This window comes from Dipteris shenzhenensis, chromosome 6 (assembly GCF_047967505.1).
Source record: "Dipteris shenzhenensis isolate YYH24624 ecotype China chromosome 6, Dip_SZ_1.0, whole genome shotgun sequence".
In the NCBI taxonomy this organism is placed as follows: domain Eukaryota; kingdom Viridiplantae; phylum Streptophyta; class Polypodiopsida; order Gleicheniales; family Dipteridaceae; genus Dipteris; species Dipteris shenzhenensis.
The window spans coordinates 37,432,285-37,458,444 of record NC_141601.1 but is presented as its reverse complement, the minus strand read 5'-3'; the positions used below and the strand labels follow the sequence as shown (position 1 = coordinate 37,458,444).

General features: G+C 46.9%; 1 protein-coding gene across 1 annotated transcript in view; it reads left to right on the top strand.

Moving 5' to 3' along the window:
• LOC147901134 (uncharacterized) overlaps positions 1-26,160 on the top strand; it is a 467,121-nt gene that overhangs the window by 111,541 nt on the left and 329,420 nt on the right. The window contains exons 10-11 of the mRNA XM_087376081.1: positions 9,459-9,553; positions 10,089-10,273. Of these exons, the coding sequence (XP_087232207.1) occupies positions 9,459-9,553; positions 10,089-10,273 (280 nt within the window). The remainder of the gene's footprint in view (positions 1-9,458; positions 9,554-10,088; positions 10,274-26,160) is intronic.

Below are 26,160 nucleotides of genomic sequence, written 5' to 3'. Positions count from 1 at the left end.
CTTTGGGGAACATGATGTTGCATACATGCTTTGAGCACTAGAAAGTCTAATGTTTTTTTAATCAAACATTATCAAAGGCAATAAAATTTGAATATAAGCCACCAAAATTGATTGCACAATTCGAACATGAAGAGGCCAAGTGGCTAATTCTAATATTCTAGTTTCTTCTTGAGCTTTGCAAGCAACTAATTTTTTTGCTGACGGCGAGTGATGTTCCATCCCAAATGATATCCAAGATGTTGAACAAGCCGGCTGGGCAAGATAATTTCTTCCCACCACAATAATCTATGCCAATCCTTAGCATGCAAGGGTAGAAGCTTGGACTTTTGAAAGTTCACTTGCAAACCAACCGCTATTCCATACAAGGATAAAGCCTTCATGAGTTGCAAAAGATCAGATTTTGTGTTCATGGGAGTGAAGAACGAATCATCAGCATAAGCTTGCGCAATCATGGGCTTTCTTCCATGTATGTGTAGACCATGTAAGACATATGTAGCCACAAGATGATCAATTTAGGAGAGCATCGGATGAGTAGCTATGGCATAAAGCAAAGCACTAAGAGGGAATCCCTATCTCACTGATTTATCTAAAGTCTATTCATCAAACACGTCTCCCGATAAGATGCACGTGGCTTTACTATCACTATATAACCAGTAAATAAGATGATGCATTCGCTGCCCAAAATCCAAGGACTGCATAGTCTATGTAATGGAGGCCAAAAGTGGGTCAAGTGAGTGGGGGTTAGGATAATTAGTATTTGGGGCGTTTGCAAGATAGAGGGGTCTAAAGGGCTAGGGAGGTACTATATAAGTACCATCATACCATCCTCTCATGTACAAGGACTTTTTGATGTGACATGTAATCATAGTTGCATCCGTACACGTATTGACCTTCTTTCCGTACGCGTTCCGTATGGATGTCCGTACGTGACTTTTTTTTTTGGGGGGGGAGGGGGGGGGGATCGGGATCCGTACCTTATAGTTTGACTTGGCTCCTATTTTCTAATCCGTACAACATGTTGCTGCCTCAAGAGGCTATTTAGGCAGCCATTTGCCCTCTTCTTCAGCACCTTGCTGCCCTCTAATTAGGCAGCCCTTTGCCCTCTTCTTCAGCACCTTGCTGCCCTCTACTTAGGCAACCCTTTGCCCTCTTCTCAAGAGCCTATTTAGGCAGCCCCTTTGCCCTCTTCTTCAGTCCTGACTCCCGAGTCCCCTCAGCCGTTCACTCTTGAGTTTGTGCAGCCTCTACTTGCTTTGGAGGTGAGTGGTCACCGTACAATTGCAGCCGGCAGCGTGCCTCTACGTTCTACCTGCTCCAAGCGTCAAGGTAATTGCAATGGCTGCTCTCTTTTCCCGTTTTGCAGCAAGTGCTCTCTCTTTAGTTGATGCCATATAACAGGGTAGCCTACAAGGGCTTCAAGCCCTCTTTGGAAATTGTTCCTTTGCCCAATGCCTTATTTGCCCTCTTTTGCGAATTTGCAGCTTGTAGATCTGCAAATGGGAAGACAAAAAGGACCACAATGGGAATTTGTAGAGGCCTTAAAGCCTTTGGGGAAGGGCCAATACACTTGTAAATGTAAATATTGCCCTCATTCATGGGATGGAAGACCGACCCGTATAAGGGTACATTTTCTTGGGCTCACACGCTTGGGGGTTGACAAGTGTACCACTCCTCCCGAAAATGTGAAAGATACTTGTCGAAGATTGTAGGCAAATGCGGCCCTGAAAACTGCTGCAAAACAGCTTATTGAAGATGTGGCTGATTTGGGAGATGCCTCAATGAGTGGTACTGCAAGTGGAAATGTATCTGGCAGTGCATATGAGCCAAAGCAAAAGAAGCAGAAGATGTCAAAGGGAGCCTTGGCCAAGGCATGGGAGTCACAGGCACGGAAGGATGCATACATTGCTCTCCGTCATTTTTTCTTTACAGAGGATATTCCTCATTGGAAGGTGAGGAGCCCTTATTTTTTGGAGATGGTTCATGCCATTGGCTAAGTTGGGCCTACCTTCAAGCCTCCATCCCACAATGTTTTGCACACGACAGAGCTAACTAATGAAGCAGTATGAACAGATCAAAAGATGCTACAGTTTCGGAATAAGTGGAAAAAATATGGCTGCACCATAACTTGTGATGGCTGGTCTGACACTCAGCGCCGGCCTATAATCATTATGGCTTCTTCGACAACCTTACAAGTAAGAATGGAAAATGGGCGGTTTACCATGAAGGCATAGCACTAATTAGAGAATTTAAATCAAAACCAAAAGACTCTTAGTCTTAAACTGATGTATGGCTGTTTAGTCTTCCAGACTATCATGTAGGTACTCTAAATAATATGGGTTGCTTTTTGCACTCCTTGGGAGCTGCCATGTGCCCTCCCTAAAGCAGATGTACTTGAGGGTTTCTTGCTGCCACATAGACCTTTTGGTCTCCAGTGGACATTAATAGACTTTCTTTCTTTCTTTCTTTCTCCTCTTTCCTCTCCCCTCTCCTCTCCCCCCTTTCCTGCCATCTCTGGCCTTCACCAATTCAGCCCTGGCTCCCTTCATTGTAGTCTGCGAGATGAAATCCTATCGGCTAGGAAGGAGATTCTTTCTGATCACAAATGGAATGTTCGTGACTCTCTGAATGGCTATTCCTTGCATGCGGAGAACCTAGACTAGTCAAAGGTGTTTGATCAACCCCTTGCTTTGCAAGAACCTAGGCACTTGTATTTTGTCTCATCTAAAGGCATCACTGTTGTTCGTGATGTACTTCATGATGATGGTACTTTATTGCCTTTTCCTTTGGCGGCCAGGTAGTATGGCTTGGGGATGCATTATCGACCCCTCTGGTACTCTCTTTCTCAGATGCTTCATTCTTTTTTACTAGTGCCCAGGTTTACGTATCGCCTGACTGATTGGTCCTTATGTTGCTAGGGTTCTTCTTCCCGCCCGTTATATGCCTAGCTGATATATCAATGGTCTATACAGGGTTTTGATGCCTTCTCCTTGGATATCGCATCATGTGAATCAGATTTGGTCTTTGAATTGCAATACCAAATGGTGGTGCAAAAGCAGCTTTGTTCTTGCAAACTACCACTTCGTCAACAAGTTTATCTATGACAAGGTTGATGCTTGGTGTTTTTATTTTCGGCCTTCTCTTGGCCCACAGACGTATTGCTTCTGTTTTATGCCACTAATGCTTGGCTCCTAGGGAATCCTTGCTCCATATTTTTTGGTTTTGTCCTGTGACTCGTGACTTCCTGTTATTTATTTAGCAGTGCCTCTAGGCTCGCTTTCCAACTGCTTCCTTTGGCAAGCTTTTCTAGATCTTTGGCCACCCAAAGTATGATCTATTTTCTATGTGGGTTCGTTATTGGGCACTCTGGACTCTATGGAAAGACGGAAACCATGCAGTCTTTTGAGAGCCTACTTCTTCCATGTTGTGCTTTTTATGGATGTTGCTTAGGCAATCCTTTTATGTTTGCCTTGTTGGGGTAAGTATGATCAAGAGCTTGCTCTATGGTGCATATGTGCATCTAGGGGAGTCACATGTGTGTGTGTGTGTGTTTGTAAAGGCACATCAAGTGCTATGATGTGTCTAGTGTCTGACCTAAGTGATGATGTAAGACAAAGGGAATCCCACTGATGTAGGGATTGATTCCCACTGATGTAGGGACTGATAGCCACTATGTAGGGAAGGTATTACCTTCTCCCCCTTTTCTATAAGAGAGAGTCTTCTCTCTCACAATCAAATAGAGATTTCATTGTGCTCTCACACCTCTTGCAAGATGCATCTATTCTATCCTAGGGGATCTTACAATTGGTATCAGATCTTTAGGTTCTAGATCTAGCCTAGCCTAGCATTAGATGCTATCTCAAGCATAAACTACAAGTTTCTTCATCTTCTCCATTTTCCTCCTTCTTCCCAAAATCTTTGAGAGCTCTGTTCTGTGCCTACAAATGACCATTGCCCAAACCCTTTGAGCTGCAAACTCCTCTAGCACTTGGTGAAATTTCGACTGTATGTGAAACGCCAACACTCACACTCTCTGACGAAATTTCACGCAATGCCGCCTCTGTGCTTATCCTTCTGTCAATTCCTCTGAGCCCGAGCTGCACAACACTGAAGGGAACCTGCTGTTGAAATCTGAGCTCATTTGGACAAGGAATGGAGGAGAAACAGCAAAAAAACCAGTCGACTTTCAAGCTACTGGCTATGGCGACATGACGCGGCATTTTGCCTCTCCTCCTCAATGGCTCTTCTCTGGTATATGAGCTTTGTTTCTACCTAGAAAGCTCTCTTTTCTTTGCTTTGAAGAGTGAGATACAAGCCCTCCAAGTTCAGGCCTCTGTTTTGAACAGTTTTGACAATGTTGTGAGTTTGATGCTACATTAGATGCTACTTTAGCATTTCTGATGTTTTAAAGTGATGAATAGCTTCAGTACAACTATTTTCTCATGCTGCTAAAGTGCTCAGATCATTGTGCCTTGGATATTCCATTCTACACCAAAGGTTCAATCATGGGCTATAGCTTTGCTTTAAGTTGCTACACCTAGATTTGCTTGGAATGCTTTCATTTAGCCACCTCTACGAAGCATGCAAGTGAAAACATCATTTCCATTATGTTTTGTAGTATGGAATTTGGTTGCAAGCCTTTGCTACTCTAAATGCTTGAAGCTCTTCAACTTTTTCTAGTCTTGTAAGAGAGTAGACACTGCCCATTCTGGGTTAGACCCTCTCATGGCTACCATCTTGAATATGGATAAGTTCAATGGTAAAGGCTTTCACACATGGCAGATGAAGGTTAAGTTTGCATTGATGAGGGAAAACCTCTGGGGGCTTGTCAAACCAGCTTCAACTTCTTCTTCAACAGCCTCTAATGATGGAGAATCCTCAGCTCCGACACGCCCGGCAAGAGATCCTACTAGAGAGGAGAAAGCCTATGGCATCATTGCTCTTGCCTTAGGAGATGACTATATTCATCACATCTCTGACTTAGAGTCTCCTTCAGAAGCCTAGCAGAAGCTTGACATTATTTTTGACGCTAGCTCTCACATCTCAAAATTGTTACTTAAGATTGCTTTCTTTGAATTGAAGATGGTTAGTGGCACTCCTCTGGCTGCCCATGTCAATCTTATGCGGAGTCTCATGACTCAACTTGCTTCTATCAACTCTCCAATAACTACAGATGATGCAATGGCAGTGTTGCTCAAAAGTATGCCTGAAGATTATGATCATGTTGTTACCACTTTGAAAAATCTTCCTAATCCTAATCTTGAAGGTCTTATTTCTGCTCTTCAAGAAGAAGAAAGGCACATGGAACTTCGGAGAGGCAATGACACAGCCTATGCCATAAAAATTCAAAAGGGCAAGTTTTCACCTTGCAAACATTGTCGGAAGACTAATCACCTCTCAAAAGATTGCTTCAAGATCAATCCATGCAAACATTGTGGCAAAAACAATCACCATGAAAAGTATTGTAGAGCCAAAAAGGAAGAAGCTACAAAGTCAGAAACTGCCAATCTACTTTCATTTGATGAGTCTCCACATGATGAAGACTATGCTTTTTAGGCACTTTGTCTTTTTTGTTTATCATCACTTGGTCAAAATTTTGAGGTTCTCTGCCTGGAGTAGTACTCCAAAAAGAATATGTTATGTAAATCACCTCTGGTCACCATATGATGTAGGCCATGTGATATGTGTTTTGACTATCCCATTTCTATAAAACTCACACCCTTGGGAACCCTTGCTAGCATGAGATCCTAGCCATAGATTAATCCTTGACCACCATGAGATGGCATGAGAAACTATGAGACTAGATGAATCCTTGACACTGCAAGAGGCAATCCCTTGAGGGAGGTTTGTTGGGGTAAGTATGATCAAGGGCTTGCTCTATGGTGCATATGTGCATCTAGGGGAGTCACATGTGTGTTTGTGTGTGTGTTGTAAAGGCACATCAAGTGCTATGATGTGTCTAGTGTGTGACCTAAGTGATGATGTAAGACAAAGGGAATCCCACTGATGTAGGGATTGATTCCCACTGATGTAGGGACTAATAGCCACTATGTAGGGAAGGTATTACCTTCTCCCCCTTTTCTATAAGAGAGATTCTTCTCTCTCACAATCAAATAGAGATTTCATTGTGCTCTCACACCTCTTGCAAGATGCATCTATTCTATCCTACAGGATCTTACATGCCTATCTGTTCATCAGTTAGATTATCCTGTCTACTTGTCCTACAATAAAATTTTCTGATTTTGTATTTTCTGATCTCCACATTGGAGACAACCTTTTTGTAATATAAAGACACATGGATTTCACCCAAAAAAAGTGTGCGTGTTAAGAAAGCAATTTACATTCATAGCTGTCCCACAGTGGGACGGCTAGGGAGATGGCTTTTCGAGACGAGACGAGGGATACAAGTGGGGTTAGAGGTTCGGGAGGAGTTGCAGTACTCTACAGGTCATCCCTTTTGGGGCAGGCAATCTCGGTAGAGTGGAGAGACATCCATTCTATATTTCTGTGGATCCGGCTCCAACGTATGGACTTGTTCATTGTGGTGTGTTGCTTCCCACTTGAGACATTCCGCTTTACACGATATGCCTGAGATGACATCGAGACACGTCGCCCTATGCAGCACTATATCTAGGGCATGGTCGACAGTCTCTGATGGATAATTCTTTGCGGGCTAAAAGCATTCACTCGTCAAAAGTTTTTCAGCCTCCACTTGCTTTACAGGAACCTCGCCGTTCTTACTTCATTTCTTTTAAAGGGATCAATACTGTTGCTGATGTTATTCACGATGATGGCTCTATGCTTCCCTTTTCTCTGGCAGCCACACAGTATGGTTTGGGTTCTCATTATCGTACTTTGTGGCAGCAAATCACTTGTATGCTTTCCCCTTTGGTTCCGATTCCCCCTTTGGAACTTCAGGATTGATTAGAGGATTGGACATTGACTTCCCTTGGGTCGTCCTTTGAGGCTATTGTGCCTGCATTATAAAAATCCTTTTGCCTCAACCCTGGGTTTCAGAAAGGGGTAAGTCTCTTTGGCGAATGCATCGGCTAGCTAAGTGGTGGAGGAAAAGAATGCGGCAACTTTGGGCATACAAGCTTCCACTTCGGCAACAGGTTTTTTTATGGCGAGTGCTTCTGGGAATTTTTCCATCTGCACAGTTGCTGGTCCGTAGGCACATTGCTCTTGCTTTATGTCATCGGTATCTGAATTCTCAAGAGACTGTGTCTCATTTATTCTGGCATTGCCTGTCTTCTCGGCAGTTTCTGGATTCTCTTCGACAGAGGCTACAAGTGAGATTCCCGACTCTTCTCTTTGGGAAATTTTTTTGGCTTTTTGGTTTTCATCCACAGCGACCGGAGTTTCATCTTTTCTTTGTTTGGGCTCGCTATTGGGCACTTTAGACTTTACGAACAAACCACAATTGTAAAGTCTTTAGTGATCCCAATTTTTCTTTGTTTGCTTTCTTGAAGCGTTCTCTGCAGCAATCTTTCTTTGATTGCTTGCAGACTCGCCAGATAGATCAAGATGTATATTTGGCTTATACTGAGATCTTTTCTAGCACCTCTTTTCAGAGGTGACTATTCTTGTAATATAATCAATCAAAGCTTTCACTAAAAAAAAAGTGTGTGTGTGTGAGAGAGGAGAGCTCCCATTGTTTAGCCAGCCTTTGGATCGTCTTCCAACCCCCGTCCTTTGCTGTCAGCTTTTGTATGGCGCCCGTATGGTCTTCTTGCTGCTTCCCGTACAGCCTGCGTGGCCTTCCCTACAGGTCATTGTTCCGTACAGGATCCCGTTTGCACCCCGTAAAGTTTTATGCGCCCCCGGTCGGGTCTGCCATATGCTCGTGTCGCATCCGTATGGTCATGCCTGCAATCCCGTACAATCCTACCGGAGTCCCTGTAATATGCTTGACCATGAATGCTCATATGGCATAATTTTCCCCCGTCTGATTTGTCAACTTCTGAAAAATGAAAGGCGTTCTCCTATGACATGATTGTGGGGAGACCTGCAAAAAGAGAGAATCCTACACCCAACGACTCACAAATGTGCTCTGCTCTTGAGGTTTTGTCTCACAAAGAAGTAATCGAGAACAAATCAAGAACATGCTGATGATCATGCTGCTCCTCAGGATTCTGTGCAGACTAGCATGGAAGATCCTTTTGCTGCTCACGGTGATTGTTTGATGGTCATGCTGCTACCATCAGGCAGCACGTGCACAGACAAGCATGCTTTTTCTGCTCGCGCTGATTGTTTGATGGCCATGTTGCTACCATCAGAAGTGCTTGGCCGATGAAAATTCAATGGGGCATTGCTTCTATCATGCAGTCCGTTAGTGAAACTCCATCCAATGAAACTCCCTGCTATGCTCTTAGAAACGTCCGTTCCCTAGCTCTCAAGATGTTGTCCCCAACAAGCACCAACGTGCCATTGTTAGTGTTCGAGATGGTTCTTCTTGTTAGCATCCTATGCTTCCTGCAGGTGTGCCACCACTCGTCGTCGTCGTCAAACTCCAAAACAGATCTTCCATCTCGTGCTTTGTCAGGAACGACGTCAAGAGATGACATCAGGAAACAGCGTGCAGGCCTGCCTTCCTAACTTCATGGTTGAATGGAACAAGCATTGACCTTCTTCATGCGAATCACGTGCTACAAAGGCTGATCCTCACACCAAACAGAAGAGCACGCTGATATTCTTCCACACTCACAATCTCAACGTCTTGTGCTCGACCCTCAACAACCTTGCTCTGATACCATATGTAGGAACACTAAGTGAGGGAGAGAGCTAGACAGCAGCATGAGCATTACACAGCAAATGTGAGGAGAGAGCCAATGTGATATTTGGATAAGGAATGAACACAAAATGAGTGATAAATACAACTGGTGACCATTGGGTATATGTATGACCCCCCCAAGTGTCACATAGCAAGACTGAGTCTAAATAAATGAAATATCTCTAGACTAGCCTACATGTCCATACCCGTGACATACATGTCTTGCATGCTTGAGTTGCCAAGGCACCCTCAGGTGGATCGCACGGGAAGCTGTGCTCAGCCCAATTGATCCTCTACCTATGGATTTAGCTAGATAAACACAATAGTCTCTTCCAAGAAGCCAGAACCCAGTTCCAAAGGAAGTTGCAGGAAGAGTACAAAGGAATTGAATCTTCATCTCAGGCTGTGATTCTCTTGATACATGAAAATTGATATCCAATGTGTGTCCAGTTAAACGTTTAAATTCATATAGTAGTCTATATGTAAAACCTGAGTTGCAAGGATCAGCTGAGTTTCTTCTTGGTGCTTTCTCCCTTACACTGTATAGTCTTCTTTTCTATCTCTAATTTGAGTTTTATTTATTTTTTGTTTATATAAAATGGTGGAACAATCATATTGCTGTTTTCCAGGTTATGGTACTATGATGCAATTTCATATGGGCTTACATCTCATTATTTATTTGATCCAGAATACCAGCAGCGATAACCTTTGGTCCCTTTTTTGTCACTTGCAAAAAAATCCGTGCATTTTTGGTGCAAAGAAAGGCACAATTGGGTGACATAGGTATGGGATAGTTTCATCTTCTACTCTTAGTCTCTATTTCAAACCAGCCTGTTTGCCTGAGCCACGAATGGTCAAGTTGTTTTTTGCTAAGTGATTAAAGATAAGCAACGTTAAGAATATGGGTGGAATAGATCTAAAATATCCCCTCTCTCACAATCATTTGGAAGTACTGAATGTTTATATTGTAAGATGTATTGTGACTCAAGTTTGGGTCTTTATGCATTTTTAAATATTATTTCATAAGCATTCTCTAGTTTTCTTGTAATTTCACAATTATTGAATGAGCAAACTGAAAGCGGCTCATCTTTGTCATCTGTTTATTTATGTTAAGAAGATTTTTTTAATAAATGGAAAACAGAGCATGCTTATGCACAAGCCTGCCACCAAAACATACAAAGTTTGCACGAATCTCCCAAGCCAAGGATGTTTGAATGAACAGAATGCTCTGTTCTAATTATTTCCTTGCAGCCCAGTTTAGACTTTATAATTTTCCTTTGGAAAGTTAACTCATGTAGCATATATATGGTTCTATCAGTGCTTTCGTTGATTGCAAATATCCCAAGGGCTATGGGGGAAGATATTTCACATCGATTTGAGGAAAAAGAACATCAGCTCAAGGTCAAGACACATACTCCTGAAGATGTTGCTGCCCAACGAGAGTATATTGCAAAGTTGCCTATGGCAGTTAATGAACTCAGGGTTGAGATTGACTCGACTGAGGTAACTAATTTTGTTTCTTTAGCCAAATTTTCTTCTCTCCAAGAAAGAAGTGATTTACATTCCAATTAATCAGATTACAGATCTAAACCCAGTGCATAGCATTCAGAAAGCTTGTGTCTATGTCATTTTATTTCATCCTTGGTTAGAACTTGTGGGGGACAATAGTGGCTGCCTTATGAGTGCCTCTTGAGAACGAGTTGCAAAGAGTTAGCTCAATCTCCAGCCACAAGGGTTTAAAGCAATTCCTTGTGTCTTTGTCTACATCTAGTAACTGTTACAGAGAGGAAGTCCAAGGCATAAAGATGACATTGTCATCAGAGGCGACAAGAGATCATCATCAGAGGCCAAGAAATGGCCATCAGCAAGGGTTACAAAGAAAATTTCATATGAGGAATATGGAGTTCAAAGACGGTATCAGGGAGTATGGAACACCAAGAGCCCGCTTGTACCTTTGGAGTCCCTAGAACCGTGAATACCACTTGTCCCAGAACCAGCTGTGGAGGCGAGCAAAGCATCTCAGAACCACGAAAAATATACATGGAGCTGTATGGAGCAGTTATGAGGGGAGGCTAGTGTGAAGATAGTGGGAGAGAAGGAAGGAGTCTCACTTGCGGCTTTCTCACATACACAATGGGGGAATACACACAAAGGTGGAGGCTAAAAACAGTTTTCCTCTTCTTAGTTGTGAAAACCAAAAGAACTCTAGTACAAAGAAATAGAAGAACCCTATATGTGGGTCTCAAATCAAACTCAGCTAACTAAGGTGGCATACTAACTGAGCCACGAACTAGAGTACATAAGGATAGTCTACACATCAGAGTGGATTAATTCCAATGGCTTCTTACTCTCTTGAACATGTCTAGGAAATGGTTTTCTTGCGTGTTTTCCAAATTGACAGGCTTCACATACCTTATGCATTTCTGCAACCTTGAATTTAGGCAATCCTGCAACAATATTTTGGGCCTGCATTGATTTAAGTCGTTGTACATTACATGACCAATGCGTTTATGCCAGATATTAATATCTGCAACTACACCAGTCCCATGTGCAAACATTGCTGCACTCAATTCAGGCATGTCCGCATCGAACGTAAACATCCTACCCTTCTTCTTTCCTTTTGCTATCAAGCGACCGTTATTTTTCATATCCTCAACAAAGCATCCATGAGGATTAAATCTGACCTGCAAGCTCTGCTCAACCATTTGGCCAACAAAAACCAGGTTCTTGGTGATATTCGGGACATGAAATACATCAGACAAGTATTTCTTTTTCCCATCCTGCATAGACAAAGGAATTTTACCAATCTGCACAATAGGATGTGCAGTATCATCACCAGTTTCCACAAATCCTGGTCTTTCCATTTTCTTTGCATCCTGCATCCGTTCTGCATAACCTGTCATGTGGTTTGACGCACCTGAGTCAACATACCACACATCATTGCTTTCTTCTGCACTTGTCACAGAATTGGTCATGTGCTGCACCATAAACAGATGCTCATTTCTGTCATCATCCTGTCTACTAGAAGATGCATAATTCCCTTGCTGCAATTTTCCATTCATGATGTCATTCCGCTTTTTATAGCAGTCTTTAGCCATATGACCCATTTTGCCACAGTAGTAGCATTCAACATTTCTGTTTGCATTTTGGCCTCTCTGCCATCCACCACGACCTCTTTGGCTCCCCCTCCATAGGACTGGTTTTCTTGAGTTTGCTGCATATTCTGATTTCTACCATGGCCTCCAGATCATCCTGCTCTACCTCTACCTCTACCTCTTCCAGCATTTGAGTAGAAGACAGTTTCTTTTGAAGTTCCTCCTGAAGAAGATGCACCACCATTTCTCTGCTCTTCAGAAATTAGAAGAGCAAACAACTCCTCAAAATCAGGAAATTTTTCACGGACGGCAATGGATGTCCGGAACTGTGCATAATCCTTTCCTAGACCATTCAAGGTCACAGAATCTAAATCATCATCTTCCACTGGCGACCCAATGGAAGCAAGTGCGTCTGCAATTTTCTTCACCTTCATGTGGTAGTCATTGATGCTCATATTTTCTCTCTGCACATTGTGCAACTCCTGCTTGAGCTGCATTTTTCTGGCTTGCGTATTTGTGCTGTACATTTTTGCCAAAGTATCCCATTCCTCCTTTGGCATACTTGCATCCTGAATATGCTTAATCATAGAATCTGAAATACTGATAGACAGCCAGTACATAACTTTTCTGGCTCTGTCATGCCATCCTTTAAATGCCTGCATTTCCTGTTGATTGGGAACATTAGGAAGAACTGGTTCTTCTTCATTTTCTGTAATGAACTCCCAATAGCCTTTTCCCATAAGGAAATTCGTCATTCTAAACTTCCATGCTTGGAAGTTGTTCTTGTCAAGCTTTTCAGTGACAATCTGCGAAAGAGAATCAGACGCCATTACAGAACACTGCAAAATATTCTGTCACTGCAAAAAACACAGCTTCCGCCTCACAAGGGCAAATCTGCAAAACTGATGAAAGTGGTATTTGACCACATAGTCACTCCCTAGTGACGATTTTGCATCAACAGGCAATAAGGATGATTCTGTAACTCCCAATATCTCTGCGCACAGGCATACGATGCAATTTCTGCGGCAACTTTTCACCGACTTGTAGAGCAGTGGTCACACAGCAAAAACAGGGCCTTTTTCTCAGTGCTTGCGGAGAACTTCCGCCTCCAAAATGGGCCCCGAAATTGCCTCGAATCGGAAAAATAAAGTCACACCACGAAGGGCGTCTCAATCTGAGACAATGCACTCTTGCACTTTCCGGCTGTGCTACCTGTAGAGATTTGCTCCCAAACTCAAAAAAGGAAAGCAACACTGGTCCTGTTACCAGGACACCGCGAACTTGGTTTGCTTTCTTGAGCTCTTTACCACGAACCAGGCTCTGATACCATGTGAAGATAGTGGGAGAGAAGGAAGGAGTCTCATTTGCGGCTTTCTCACATACACAATGGGGGAATACACACAAAGGTGGAGGCTAAAAACAGTTTTCCTCTTCTTAGTTGTGAAAGCCAAAAGAACTCTAGTACAAAGAAAATAGAAGAACCCTATATGTGGGTCTCAAACCAAACTCAGCTAACTAAGGTGGCATACTAACTGAGCCACGAACTAGAGTACATAAGGATAGCTGTCATTCAGCTATTATTCATGGGCGGTGTACCAACCGCATCTGTAGCTAACAAGTCGGTGACATAAATGCACAACGGTCACCCTGGCATATCACGAGTGGAGCTCGATATCTCAACAGCTAGAATATTGCTTGAGGACTGCTGGCGCATCCAGGGGAACCGAGGTTGATTGGATAGGAGTATTGTGCTACAAGCCTTTTTGGAGAATCAAGGAGAAAGAAATGAATAAATAAAGCAAGTTTATTATGGGGAATTGGAGAGGAAGAGCACTAGGCTGAGTGGAACATTCAAGTCGGATGCTGAGATGGGGTGAACTAAGTAGAAAATGGAAGCTTTTCAAATGACACTTGGATTGAAAAGTACATCTAATTAGAGTCTTTACTCCAATCTTTCTTGAAACTTTTGATTTTACTTGGAAGATTTGAAGTCATGAATAGGAAAGCTTGTTTCACAAGTTTCTCAACTATAGATATGAAAAGATAGATGCAAAGTTTTAAGAGTTCAAAAATGTTCCCACATAGATGGGTTGTGTAGAGGCCTTGGAGAAGTGGACATGCTTATAGCCTCCCAAGATGTCCCTAGGCACCCGAGGGAAAGATTTTCTTCGACCTCCCAAAAATCTTGCTCGAGACAATGCCCTAGAGTACACAGAAGGCTACACACAGAGAGGACAAAGGAGAGCCGGTCTTACCTACCCCACCCCCTGCATCAATCCTGTACACCCTCCTGCCTCCACCCCCCCCCCCCGCCCTCAGCACCCATGCCCCTCCACTTCGCTCTACTCTCTCTTTCCTGCTTGCCCTCCTTCCTCTTTGCCCATTCACCCTATCCCCTTCCTCACACCCACCTCCCACGCATCCCCCCTTATGCTCTCGTCCCTTCACCTCAAAACCTTGGGGCTGATGTACATAGACCTCCTCTTTAAGATCTCCATTGAGGAAAGCAGTCTTGACATCCATCTGGTACACTGACCAACCATAAAATGCAGCAAGAGAGATGACGGAACGAATGGTGGTCATCTTGGCCACTGGAGCAAATGTCTCCTCATAATCTATCCCCTCCTCTTGTGCATACCCCTTGGCAACCGAACGGGCTTTGTATTTCTCAACTGTGCCATCTAAATTACTTCAATCCTCAAGCATCACTGTAGCATTTACTCTAGCATCAAATGTCCAAAACAGTCAAAAGGTGTTCGAAAGATTAGCAACACTCGCTGCTGCTCCCCGCTCCTCCTGCTCCCCTCCTCTCCTTGCTCCTCCTGCTGCTCCTCCTCTCCCCGCTCCTCCTGCTGCTCCTCCTGCTCCCCTCCTCGCTGCCCCCACCCTTCCCTCCTGCTGCTCCTCCTCCCTGCTGCTGCTCCTCTCCCCGCTCCTCCTGCTACTCCTCCTGCTCCCTCCTCGCTGCCCCCTCCCTTCCCTCCTCGCTGCCCCCTCCTTCCCCCCGCGCTGCCCTCTCCCCTGCGCGCTCCCCCTCCCTCCTACCTGCTGCAGCCTCCCCCCCCTGTGCTGCAGTTTGCTCCCCCCCCGCGCCTGCTGCTGCTCCCCCCCCGCTGCAGCCTACTCCCCCGTGCTGCTGCCTGCACGTCCCCCCCCGTCCCCTCCTCTCCCCCCTGCTCTTCCTTGCTCCCCCCCCCCTCTCCAGGCCCCCTCTCCTCCCCTCTCCTCTCTTCCTCTCCTCCTCTCCTCCTTCCCCTCTCCTCTACTCCTCTCCTCCCCCTCTCCTCCACTCCTCTCCTCTATCCTCCCCTCCTCTCCCCTCCTCCTCCTTTCTGCCCCCTTGCTGACTCCTCCTTGGCTTCTTCTTCTCTCTCCCTTCTTCCTTCACCCACTCCTTCATCTGGAGTACCCCTGTTCTCTTATAGGGTCTCCTGGGTTTCAGGAAAGCGGATGGAGTTTTTTATTTTTTGTGTTTGAGTCGGCCAACACACCTCGATTGACGAATGGGTTCCCATTCAGTCAATCCGTCTCCGCTCACACTGGCCGCAAGAACTGTCACATTTTCAAAAGATGAGCTGCAGCAGTTGCAAAAGGATTTGGAGCATGACTGTTCCACGACTCTCTTCGCACGCATTCATGGCTCACACCCCTCCAGGTCACAAGCTAGAGATTGAGTGCTGGCGGCGCTTTCTCAGGACCTCGCCCCCCACCTCAAGGATGTTCGTTTGTTGGGACGGGGTTTCTTTCAGGTGTGCCTAGATTCCGCGGATGTCACGAGAGACTTGCTACAGGCCGGGTTTCTACTCCTAGGCTACAGGAGGATTTTTTTGTTTCCTTTTCAACTGGGATTTGACCCAGTTGAAGAGGACAAGCAGGGAGTTTCTGTTTTCATCAGGTTCCCTGGTCTTCTCTCAGTTTATCACCGTCTTCTTTGAGTTATTGGCGAGAGGTTTGGTGTGGTAGTAGAGATCCCCCCTCTCCCTGGTGAGCCCTCTTTGACTGCTGAGGCGGTCAGGATGGATGGGGTACCCAGGGTTAGGGTCATTGTCCAGGACCCCAATATTTCAGTTGATGCTACAGCGACCCGATGGGTCTTTCTTCCACTAGAGATTTGAGGTTGTAGGTCGGCAGGACCAGCGCAGGATTTGCAGATCCTTGGGGCACTTCGCCAGAGATTGCCCAAAGAAGAAAAAGAGGCCTAGAAAGCAACTAGCTCGTACTAGCTTATGACAGAGAGCAGGAGCAGGACCTCTTGCTCCACAGACACGGCCTCAGACACGGGCTCCTCCCCCTCCTAGGGCTACTCAAGTCCCTTCTGCACCCCGCACCACCTCTGGCCCACGGTGGGTCCCGGTCGCGGTTAGGCCCTCTACTTTAGTTCACACCTCCACCTCTTCGGAGGCTACCCCCTTGGAGCCTCGGGAGGAGACTAGTGTTCAGGAGCCTTGTTCGACTCCACCCTTGGATCAGGCTGTACCTTCCTCAGCAGCCCAGGTTGTTGGTACCTCGTCCGCACCACTTTTTGATCAGGATCCAGTATAGGTGCCTCCCTCTTTGGACGGAGGGAAGGGGGTCTTACATTCTCTTCCTGCTTCGGTAGGAATCCTTCGTACCCCCTCCCCAGGACTAGGTCAGCGGAACTCATTTTCCGCTTTGGAGGACCTCTCTAGCCTCCTAGATGATGATTTTGTACCCTCTACTTTTGGAGAGCCAGTTATCGGCATCCCTCTTGAGAGATCCTTCTCTCTCTCACCTGTGGACTTTCCTCCCCTTGGACCTCGTGTGTATGGCAGGAGGTCTGCTCCGGTAGAGGTTTCTTTTTCTGCCACCAGGTCCGGTAAGGTATTCCAACCCACTTCCTCCCGCCGATGAGGATAGCCAGTTGGAATATACAAAGATTGGGCGGCATCCCTCATCGCCGTCGCAGACAGCTGATCAGGAATCAGCTCCATCCAGGTGTTTCAGGTGGTTCCCTACACATTCTTTTTCTTCAGGAACATAAACTGGATGTCAGAAATTGCTCCAAGTCAGGTAAGCTGCTCTCAGGCCGGACTTTTTGGCTTCCTGCCTTGGGAACCAAAGGAGGTACATGCATTTCAGTTTCAGATTCTATTCTCCCTCTGGTCATTGGACACGGTACCGTAACCCCCTCCAGGGCCCAGTGGGTTTTACTTCTGATTGACGGATGTAAGGTTGGTTTCCTTAACCTCTATGCTCCGAACAACAGAGGGGACCGTGTTTTGTTTTGCAAAAGAGTTGCTCTCGTGGGCTGACATTGCGGATTCGTGGATTATTGGAGGTGACTTCAACATGGTTGAGGCACATTCTGATAAGAAAGGGAGCAGAGAAGATGGCATCCACTCCCTTGAGAGAGCAGCCTGGGATACCTTCTTGTTTAGGCTCAGTGGCAGAGATGTTTGGTAACATATTGCATTTCTTATTGAGTCTCAGTCACTTTTGTTTTCCTAGTCGAACCATAGGGTGCACATGCCTATCCATGCTCGGATTGACAGATTCTATGTGGGTGACTGGGCTCTTGATAGAGGGGGGACAGTTTGCATTGCACCCGGTGTTTCCACTTCAGACCACTTTCCGGTAATTTTGCCCATCTCAGAGCTTAATCTGAGAGGACGGTCTCACAGTATCAAGATTCCCGATGCCTTATACACGGATGAGACTCTTACAAAGGCAGTGTTGGAGATCTGGGTTTCTCATATGCAAGGGGGGGTGCCCGCCGGTCTTTCACATGTGGCCATAGCACTTGCCAGTATCAGCGACTTTTATCACTCCGTTGCTAGTGCTCGGCGAGGTGAGGTACTCAGGCGAGAGATCGGTATCCGTTGGCAGTTGGCAACCTTACAGAGGGAGGAGCAGAAACGATCATCAGATGCTTGGATATAGGAGCGCCTTGCTGCGGCAAGGGCTCACTTGCAGACCTTGCTTGATCAGAGAGCAGAGTGTGCCTTCCATGCACGGGAGTCCTTTTGGATATAGATGGGAGGGAGAGTCAATAAACACTTTTTCTCTACACTTGGTCCCAGACATAGTAGAGAGAGTGTCAGGCAGCTTATTGACTCTGACGGCGTTTTGCAGTCCCATCCGGAGACCATCATGCACTTAGCGACAGCTTTCTATGCCTCCCTACTTTTCGCAGATCCGAACTCACAGGCCAGAGAGGTGGCTAGAGATGAAGTGCTAGTGCTCGGCGAGGTGAGGTACTCAGGCGAGAGATCGGTATCCGTTGGCAGTTGGCAGCCTTACAGTGGGAGGAGCAGAAACGATCATCAGATGCTTGGATATAGGAGCGCCTTGCTGCGGCAAGGGCTCACTTGCAGACCTTGCTTGATCAGAGAGTAGAGTGTGCCTTCCATGCACGAGAGTCCTTTTGGATACAGATGGGAGGGAGCGTCAATAAACACTTTTTCTCTACACTTGGTCCCAAACATAGTAGAGAGAGTGTCAGGCAGCTTATTGACTCTGATGGCGTTTTGCAGTCCCATCCGGAATCATGCACTTAGCGACAGCTTTCTATGCCTCCCTACTTTTCGCAGATCCGAACTCACAGGCCAGAGAGGTGGCTAGAGATGAAGTTTGGCAGAGTTTACCTGTGTTGGTCACCCTAGAGATGTTATGCTCACTTGATGCACGCTTTACCAACACAGAATTCAAGACTGCTCTCTCTGCCCTGGTTCCGATGGTCTTACTCCTCCTTTTTTTATAGCCTTTTGGCATATGATAGGTGATCATATTACTTCAGCCCTGCAGGGCATTTGGGACTCGGGTGAGATGCCTGACTCACTGACCAAGGGACTCATTCACCTTATCCCGAAAGGTGGCAAGAGGAATTTTGTATCCCATTGGAGACCCATCACTCTTTTGGGCACTCTTTACAAAATCCTTGCCAAGGCGATCAGCATCCCCTTCTTCCAGACCTCATCCATGATACTCAGATAGGCTTTGTGCATGGCAGGAGCATTTTTTATAATATCTTTTCCTTTTGGAAAGCCACAGAGTGGGCTATGCATAGTGGGCAGAGGCTAGCAGTTCTACTCCTGGACTTTGAGAAAGCCTATGACAGAGTAGATTGGGGTTTTCTTGAGGGCACTCTTCTACGGTTTGGATTTTCAAATGCTTGGATTAGAGGGGTGGCCTCCCTTTACAGATCAGCCCACAGCCAGGTTTTGATTGGAGGGGTAAGGGGTGACAAGTTTCAAATTTCCAGATCAGCTCATCAGGGATGTCCTTTAGCCCCCTTCCTCTTTCTTTTTGTGGCAGAAGCTATGAGTATCTTCCTTAGATCTCAGGCTGAGCTTTTTGTGTTGAGATTGCCCTTGAGACAGGAGCAGGAGTTTCTTGACTGTGAGTTGGCTGATGACACTGCTATTTTTATTGAGGCCTCTTCACAGTCACTTAATTCTTTCCAGACAGCCTTGGATATTTTTTGCTCAGCTGCAGGGGCATACATTAACTGGCATAAATCCTTTGGCTTTTGGATCAGTGAGGAGGACACTCCAGGCTGGGGAGTTGACATTGGCTTTTCTTGGATTCAGAGGGGTGTTCCTATCATGTATTTGGGATGCCAGGTAGGATTGGACATCTCTCCAGCACAGCAGTTTGCCCTAGTACTATAAAGTATAAGGAAAAAGCTCCTTTTTTGGAGCTCTGCCAAACTCGACCTTGCATCTAGAGTTGTGGTAGTGAACCAGGTTCTCTTGGCCACCTCTTGGTTTGTGTGTTCTTGCTGGTCTAGGGATTGCATCACTCAGCTCATCAGACCAGTCAGGAATTTTTTATGAAGTGGACTTGATGGCACATCAGATGTTGCAGCAAGGGTGGCCTGGGAGACCATTATTCTCCCTACATGTGAAGGGGGCCTTAATGTCATTGACCCGGACTTGCAGTGCAGGGATTTGCTTTGTAAGGTGGTGGTGAGGGGACTCATGCCTGGGCAGGAACCTTGGAAGGATTTCTTTTTTGGACGCATTCAGGCTTGCACACCAACCTTGGGAGATGATTGGGTGGACAGCCCTCGTTGGATTTTCACTTCCGCCCCTCTCAGATCTCCTGCCTCTCCTCTCATGACTGCCATCCTTAAAGCTTGGGGGTGCTTCAGGAACACTCTTCAAAGGATTCCACCTTCTACCGTCGAAGAGATTGATAGGCAGCCGATCATTTGGAATGATAGTATTGTTGACGAGCATGCCAGACCATTGGGCACTTCCCATTACATGCAATGGTCTAAATGGGAGAGAGGCCCCGCCTACACAATAGGCACTTGGAAAGCTTTTATCAGGCCACCTGAGGATCAGAGACTGCAGTCCGTGAGTCACCTCAGAGGGGTAACATGCAGGATTCAGCAGATAGGTGCAGCCATCCTGGTGGAATGGATAGTTGAGCTGCCTATTACTTCCACCACTTGGATGGGGGCTTTTTCGAGGACATCAGTTCCTTTATAGGTGATCGCTCTCCGAGGTCTCGGGGAAGACGCACTGGTCTTTGACGTTGGGGATGGAGGTTTACTCTCTACATCCAAGGATGGCATTCTTCTTGAGGTTGCCTTTCAGCCTGTCAGGATTGCTGGTTTTGTGGACCATGGAGCGCGGGCTTGCAGTTGTACTTAGACCCCGACCCTCTGCTCTTGGCCTTGGGATCCTGGAGGTTGTGGTTATATGGAGGTGCACCTATCAGGTGCTTGCAGTGGGACCCAAGAGAGTGGGAGTGGATAGATGATGGGCACCGAGAGAGGGGGATTCCCTTCTTTCGTTTCACGGTTGGTAATGCCAGGAGATTTCAGCTGAACAGTAGGGGTTGGATTCCCTCCAGAGCCCCCCAATTGGAAAGCTTCTTCATCACCGTAGATTTGCGTAGAAATTTTTGGAGGAGGCTCTGGAAATCCCTCAGAAATAGAAAGATCACTCTTTTCTTTTGGATTTCTATTCATGGAGGGATTGCAGTGAACCTGTGGAGATCACGATTTGGGGTTGATCCCACTTGTCCTCGATGTCATTCTGCAGAGGAGTCAGTGCGACATTGCCTTTGGGACTGTAGTTAGGTGAGGACTGTTTGGAAAGGGGTTGCTCGGATACTCAGCATCTTTCATACCTCCCCTTTCTTCATGACTTGGGGCTCGGTCGCATGGTTATCCCTTACCGGGTCCCAGGTGTTTTATGAGGGTGAGCCTTCTTCTTGGGCACTCTCGGTCCGTAGGCAAGTGAGAGAGCCCTGCTCTCTTCAGGATGTACCACTTACTCCCTTCAGAGCTTCTCATGCTTCAGTGGACACATCTTGGGAGATTTCGGCTAGCATTTCCTCTTGGCACATTTGGAGAGCCAGATGTACAGAGGCCTTGGATGGCACCCAGATACACCCATCACAGATGTTCACGGGTATTTGGACTGACACGGTTCACAATTTGATAGTCATATGGGCTAGCATGCAGGACCCTTCACGGGCAGGCTCTTCTAGAAGGACTATATTTCTTGGAGTTTGGAGGGGTTCTCCCTTTTTCTCGGAGGTTTCTACCGTATTGAGATGGCACTATCAGCCTCAATCCTTTCTTTTTGGCTCTTGAGCTTTTCGTGCATTGCATGATGTATCCCGTATGGAGCTTGCTCTAACGGTTTTTCTTTAATACTTAATAGAAGTCTCTTTTTGCAAAAAAAAAAAAAAGGTATTTCACCTTATAAATCCATTTCGTGCCAACCACATTTTTCCCAATGGGCACATCAACCAAGTCGCATGTGGCATTCCTCTCAATGGATTTAATCTCAGCTTCCATAGCTTTCTGCCATGCCGGATTATGCTGAGCATCCTTGAGCCTTTGAGGCTCATTTTCAGCTTCCATCACTGAGGTCATCAAAGCAAAATTTACCTTTTTCTGATTTTTCTGAGTGCTGGCCCTGGTTTTCCCAAAGTCGGCTGATCCTTAGAATCTTGAATGGTCAACCTTGCCCAACGTGGAATAGATTTCTCTACTGTACCACTCGAAGCTGCATCAACATCTTTAGTGGCCTCACGACATTGATAATGCCTCCAAACACGAGGCTATCTATCCTCATTAATTGGCTGCAAATCTGAAACATTTGAGGGAGAGCCATCCTCAACATGTGGCAAGCCATCTGAACTATGAGAAGTAGAAGGGGAAGCATCAGGAGACTCCATCTCATCATCCTCAAACTGGATGATTTCCAAAGAGGTGTCATCGTATGGTGGCTAGTATGCACTAGCGGGCTGCATGCACTCATTCTCAGCAAAGAGAACATCTCTTCTGATTATTACCTTCTTGGTAGCGGGATTATAAAACCTAAATCCCCTGCTTTCAGTGCTATACCCCACGAAAATCACTTTGTCTGCAAGCAATCATAGAAGATTGCTACAAAAGAGTAACAAGATCGTAGGAGGAGCTTCGTCTGCTGCTGCCCCCCGCCTTCGTCCGTCACCATCAGCCACCCCTGGCAACACCCTGTCCCTTAGCCGCGATCTACTCCTTGACGGCGCCCTGCTGCCTAGGCTGCGCAAGCTTCCTTGCAGCGCGTCGCCTCCCCTTGCCCGCTCGCGTTGCGCCTCCTCTCAGCCCGTTTGGCTGCTGTAGGGGTGCCCTGGTGGTCGAGCCCCCCCTTAGCCTGTTCGCGTTGCGCCCCCCCTTCAGCCCGTTGTGCATGTCGCGCCTTGCTGGTCGAGCTCCCTTGCCCCCTTCAGGTCGCCCCTTCTGGCTGCCTTCTAGGCCGCCCTTCAGGCCGCCAGTAGCTGCCGTTTGCCCCCTCCCTTGCACCTCAGGTTGGGCTTCAGGGCCCTCTTCCGGGACTGTTCTACGTGAGTTTCGGGGAGCTGTGTTCCTGGGCTGCTTCCAGGCATTGGCGGAGGTTTTTTTGTTTCTGGAATTGCGGTCTGTTGTCATTCCTCGCAGGCTGAAGTTGGGAGCATTCTTTAACCAGGGGTTTTTTTTGGGATTCTAGTGGTTCGTTGCGAGTTCTTGGTGGGTATTTTCAGCAGAGATAGCTCTTCCCCTTAGGACAGCGCAAGCTGAGACAATGGAGGACACTAATGCCACTCCCGTCGCTGAACTTGAGGAGATCAAAGTCACAGTTTCTTTTCCTCCCGACATTGTGCAGATGATTGAGGTAGCGGAGGAGGGTTTTCGTTTGACGCACATCATTGGCTTTCTCCCCAGTAGAGGCCAACAGTTACGTGATTGGGTGTATACCAGCATGGCCTCATTGGGTGTCTCAGTTACAGTTTTTCGATTGCTTGGCAGAGGGTACTTTTCTTTTGGCCTTCAGTCCGTAGAGCAGGCTCAAAGAGTACTTATGAGCTCTCCGATTCAGTTTTAGAGCAGAGTCATCCATTTGTGGCCTTGGCGGAAGCACTTCAATACTACGTCCCCGGGACCACGTCAGGTCTCTTTTTGGATGCTTTTCCCTGGACTTCCTAATGAGGTTAGATCTTGTCGCAGAGCTGTGGAGCATATGGCTAGCGTGGTAGGTATAGTCATCCCATCAAGTGCTAGACTTTCCTATGCTCAGTCACTCGCTGGTACAGGTGTTATGAGGGTTAGACTCACTTCAGAGTTCCCCCCTCCTCGACCTTTGCCTACTTTGATTTTGTACTCCACGGGAGATGGGGTCCAGATGCAGCAGAGGGTTTTGTACGAGGGGCTTCCTGATCAGTGTCTTCTGTCGGAAGAGAGGTCACTTTATTAGGGATTGCCCTAGTCGTAGGCCTCATTCAGAGACTCCGGATCCTTCTCACCCTACGAGAGACCTAGAGCCTTCAGTTCAGCCTCCAGGGGTCTCTGAGCCTGCTTCGACTCATTTAGCAGAACGAGAGGAGACTCCTCTGGGTGGGCCTCCAGTGGAATCAGAGGACCTGGAGGTGCCTCCAGTGGAACAGCTTTCACGGAGAGCTCGGAGGAGACGGAGACAGAGGGAGAGCCAGCAGCACGAGCAGCCCCAGGTACGAGCTCACAGATGGCAGAGAGTTGAGACTTATGTGCAGGAGACCCCGGAAAGGGGAGATGCAGAGGACCATCCGCAGGCAGGTCTTGACACGGTGCAGGAGACGGTCGCTCAAGGAGTCGAGTCACTTGGGCAAGAGACCCCGTAAAGGGGAGCTGTAGAGGACCATCCGCAGGCAGGTCTTGACACATTGCAGGAGACGGTAGATCAGGGTGTCGAGTTACATGTACAGGAGACCCCGGTAAGGGGAGATGCGGAGGACCATCCATAGGCAGGTCTCCTCACTGAGCAGGAGACAGTAGTTCAGGATTTGATGACTCTAGACACCACTACCCCGGAGTCTCAGATATTGGTTACGGAGACAGTTTTTCAGCAGGAGACTGCTCAGGCTGCAGTTACGCTGATGGGTGCCTCTCCCCAGCAACCCGTAGATGGAGTGGCATCTTATGACACAGGTCAGAGTCAGAGCCCGTCCCAGGATCTCATGCGCCTGTACGAGGTTCCCTCGAGACCCCTTTCACAGCCCCGTCGCACAGTACCTTCCTTTGTTGCTATGCGGAGCATCCTTTTGGATACCCCTCCCAGCACAGCCTCGTCGTCGCAGCTTTTCTCTCCTGGTGTAGCCAGATCTTTTGTGAGTGCGGTCACAGATTTTGCTCAGTACTCAGACGGGCGTGAGGATTGGGAGATCCTAGCAGATGAGATCGAGCGAGAGTTTCAGTCACCCATGCGGACAGGCACCTCGTCGCAGATTCTTCCTCTCCCTCTCACCTATTCCAGGAGCAGAGTCAGGACGGCTCAGCCCTTTTCAGCTCTTCAGACTCCTAGACCTGACCCAAGGATGGTTGACAGAGATCTGCCCATTGAGTTTTGGCCCTTTTTGGCTCGAGCGGTTATGACAGACTCCCTCACTCGATTGGAACTTCTACCGGTGTTTTGCCGACGGTCAGAGGAGGTAGAGGAGTACTTGGGATCAGCTACTCTCTCTAGAGAGGGGCATGTTCTTCGTTTCTCCGCTGGTAGCTTTTGATCTCGGGGGAGTGAAAGCTGGTCAGCTGAGTTACTTGACAGTGAAATTGCTAGACAGCTTATGAGCATGACTCACTTTTCATCGGTTCACCGTTTTGTCGGCTCGCAAATTCATTCTTGCCCTAGTACTCTTCGACCTGGCTTCGGTAGCAGGGCCTTTCTGTTTCTGTTCTTTGAGATTCAGGGAGACTTTGATTTGCCCAGGAGTGCTGGTTGGTTTGACTTTCAGCTCCTTGGTTCGCGCCAGAGTACTATTCCCTTGGATGGAGCCATTTTACATGAGTTGGGACAGATTTGGAGTTTGATCAGAGACCGACTTTGGATTGAGCCGTCAGAGAGAGAGTTTTATGCCGTTGCCACTGGCACACCCTCACTTCCATCCGATGTCTAGGTTGTCCATCATTTCTTGGAATGTGAGAGGACTGAACGGCCGCAGATTTACCTCAGAGCGGATGGTCAAAGATTGGGAGTTCGTAGATTGCAGTTGCTTAGGGACTCCCTTCGGTTTATTTCCTCAGGGTCCCCTCCAGACATTGTGCTTATCCAGGAGCATAAGCTCTCCCAGGACAGGATTGACAGATGCAGATCCTTACTCAGAGGACAGAGCCGGACTTATTGGAGCCCAGCGGATGGCACGAGGGGAGGAGTTTGCATTTCAGTTTCAGCTAGGTGGGCCTCAGAGATCACCCAAGAGGGTACACTAGTGGAGAGCAGAGCATGCTATGTTATTCTTCATATTGAGGACACAGCAGTTGGTGTTCTTAATGTGTATGCTCCCACGGATCCAGCTCACAGACGTGCTTTTTGGAGACAGCTTAGAGAGTCCCTTCCTCAGGCAGACACCTGGATTGTTGGAGGTGACTTCAACATGGTTGAATTCGCTGAAGACAAGTCGGGTCAGACAGAGGGTGGCCTTTCCGATAGGGAGAGAGTGGAGTGGGATAGTTTTTTTTTGCATGCTGGACTTCATGATGCTGCTCGATTGGACGACTTTCGTCAATTGGCAGACAGTCTTCAGTTCTCTTGGTCCGGGGTTTTCCATGGCTCTCTTTCTTTGGTCAGACTTGACAGGTTTTATATTGGCCATTGGGGTCAGGCCAAAGGAGGACAGATTGGGATCCGCCCGGGTTATGTTTTATCTGACCATGCTCCAGTCCTATTACAGATTCTTCCTACCTCTCGATTGGAGAGCACAGGCTCTGTCAGAGTTCCGGACTTTGTTTTTCAAAATACAGAGTTCGTGGAACGGTTGAGAGAGACTTGGTTGTCATTGGACACTCCTGTGGATCAGGGCTGGTTGTTGTGGGTAGAG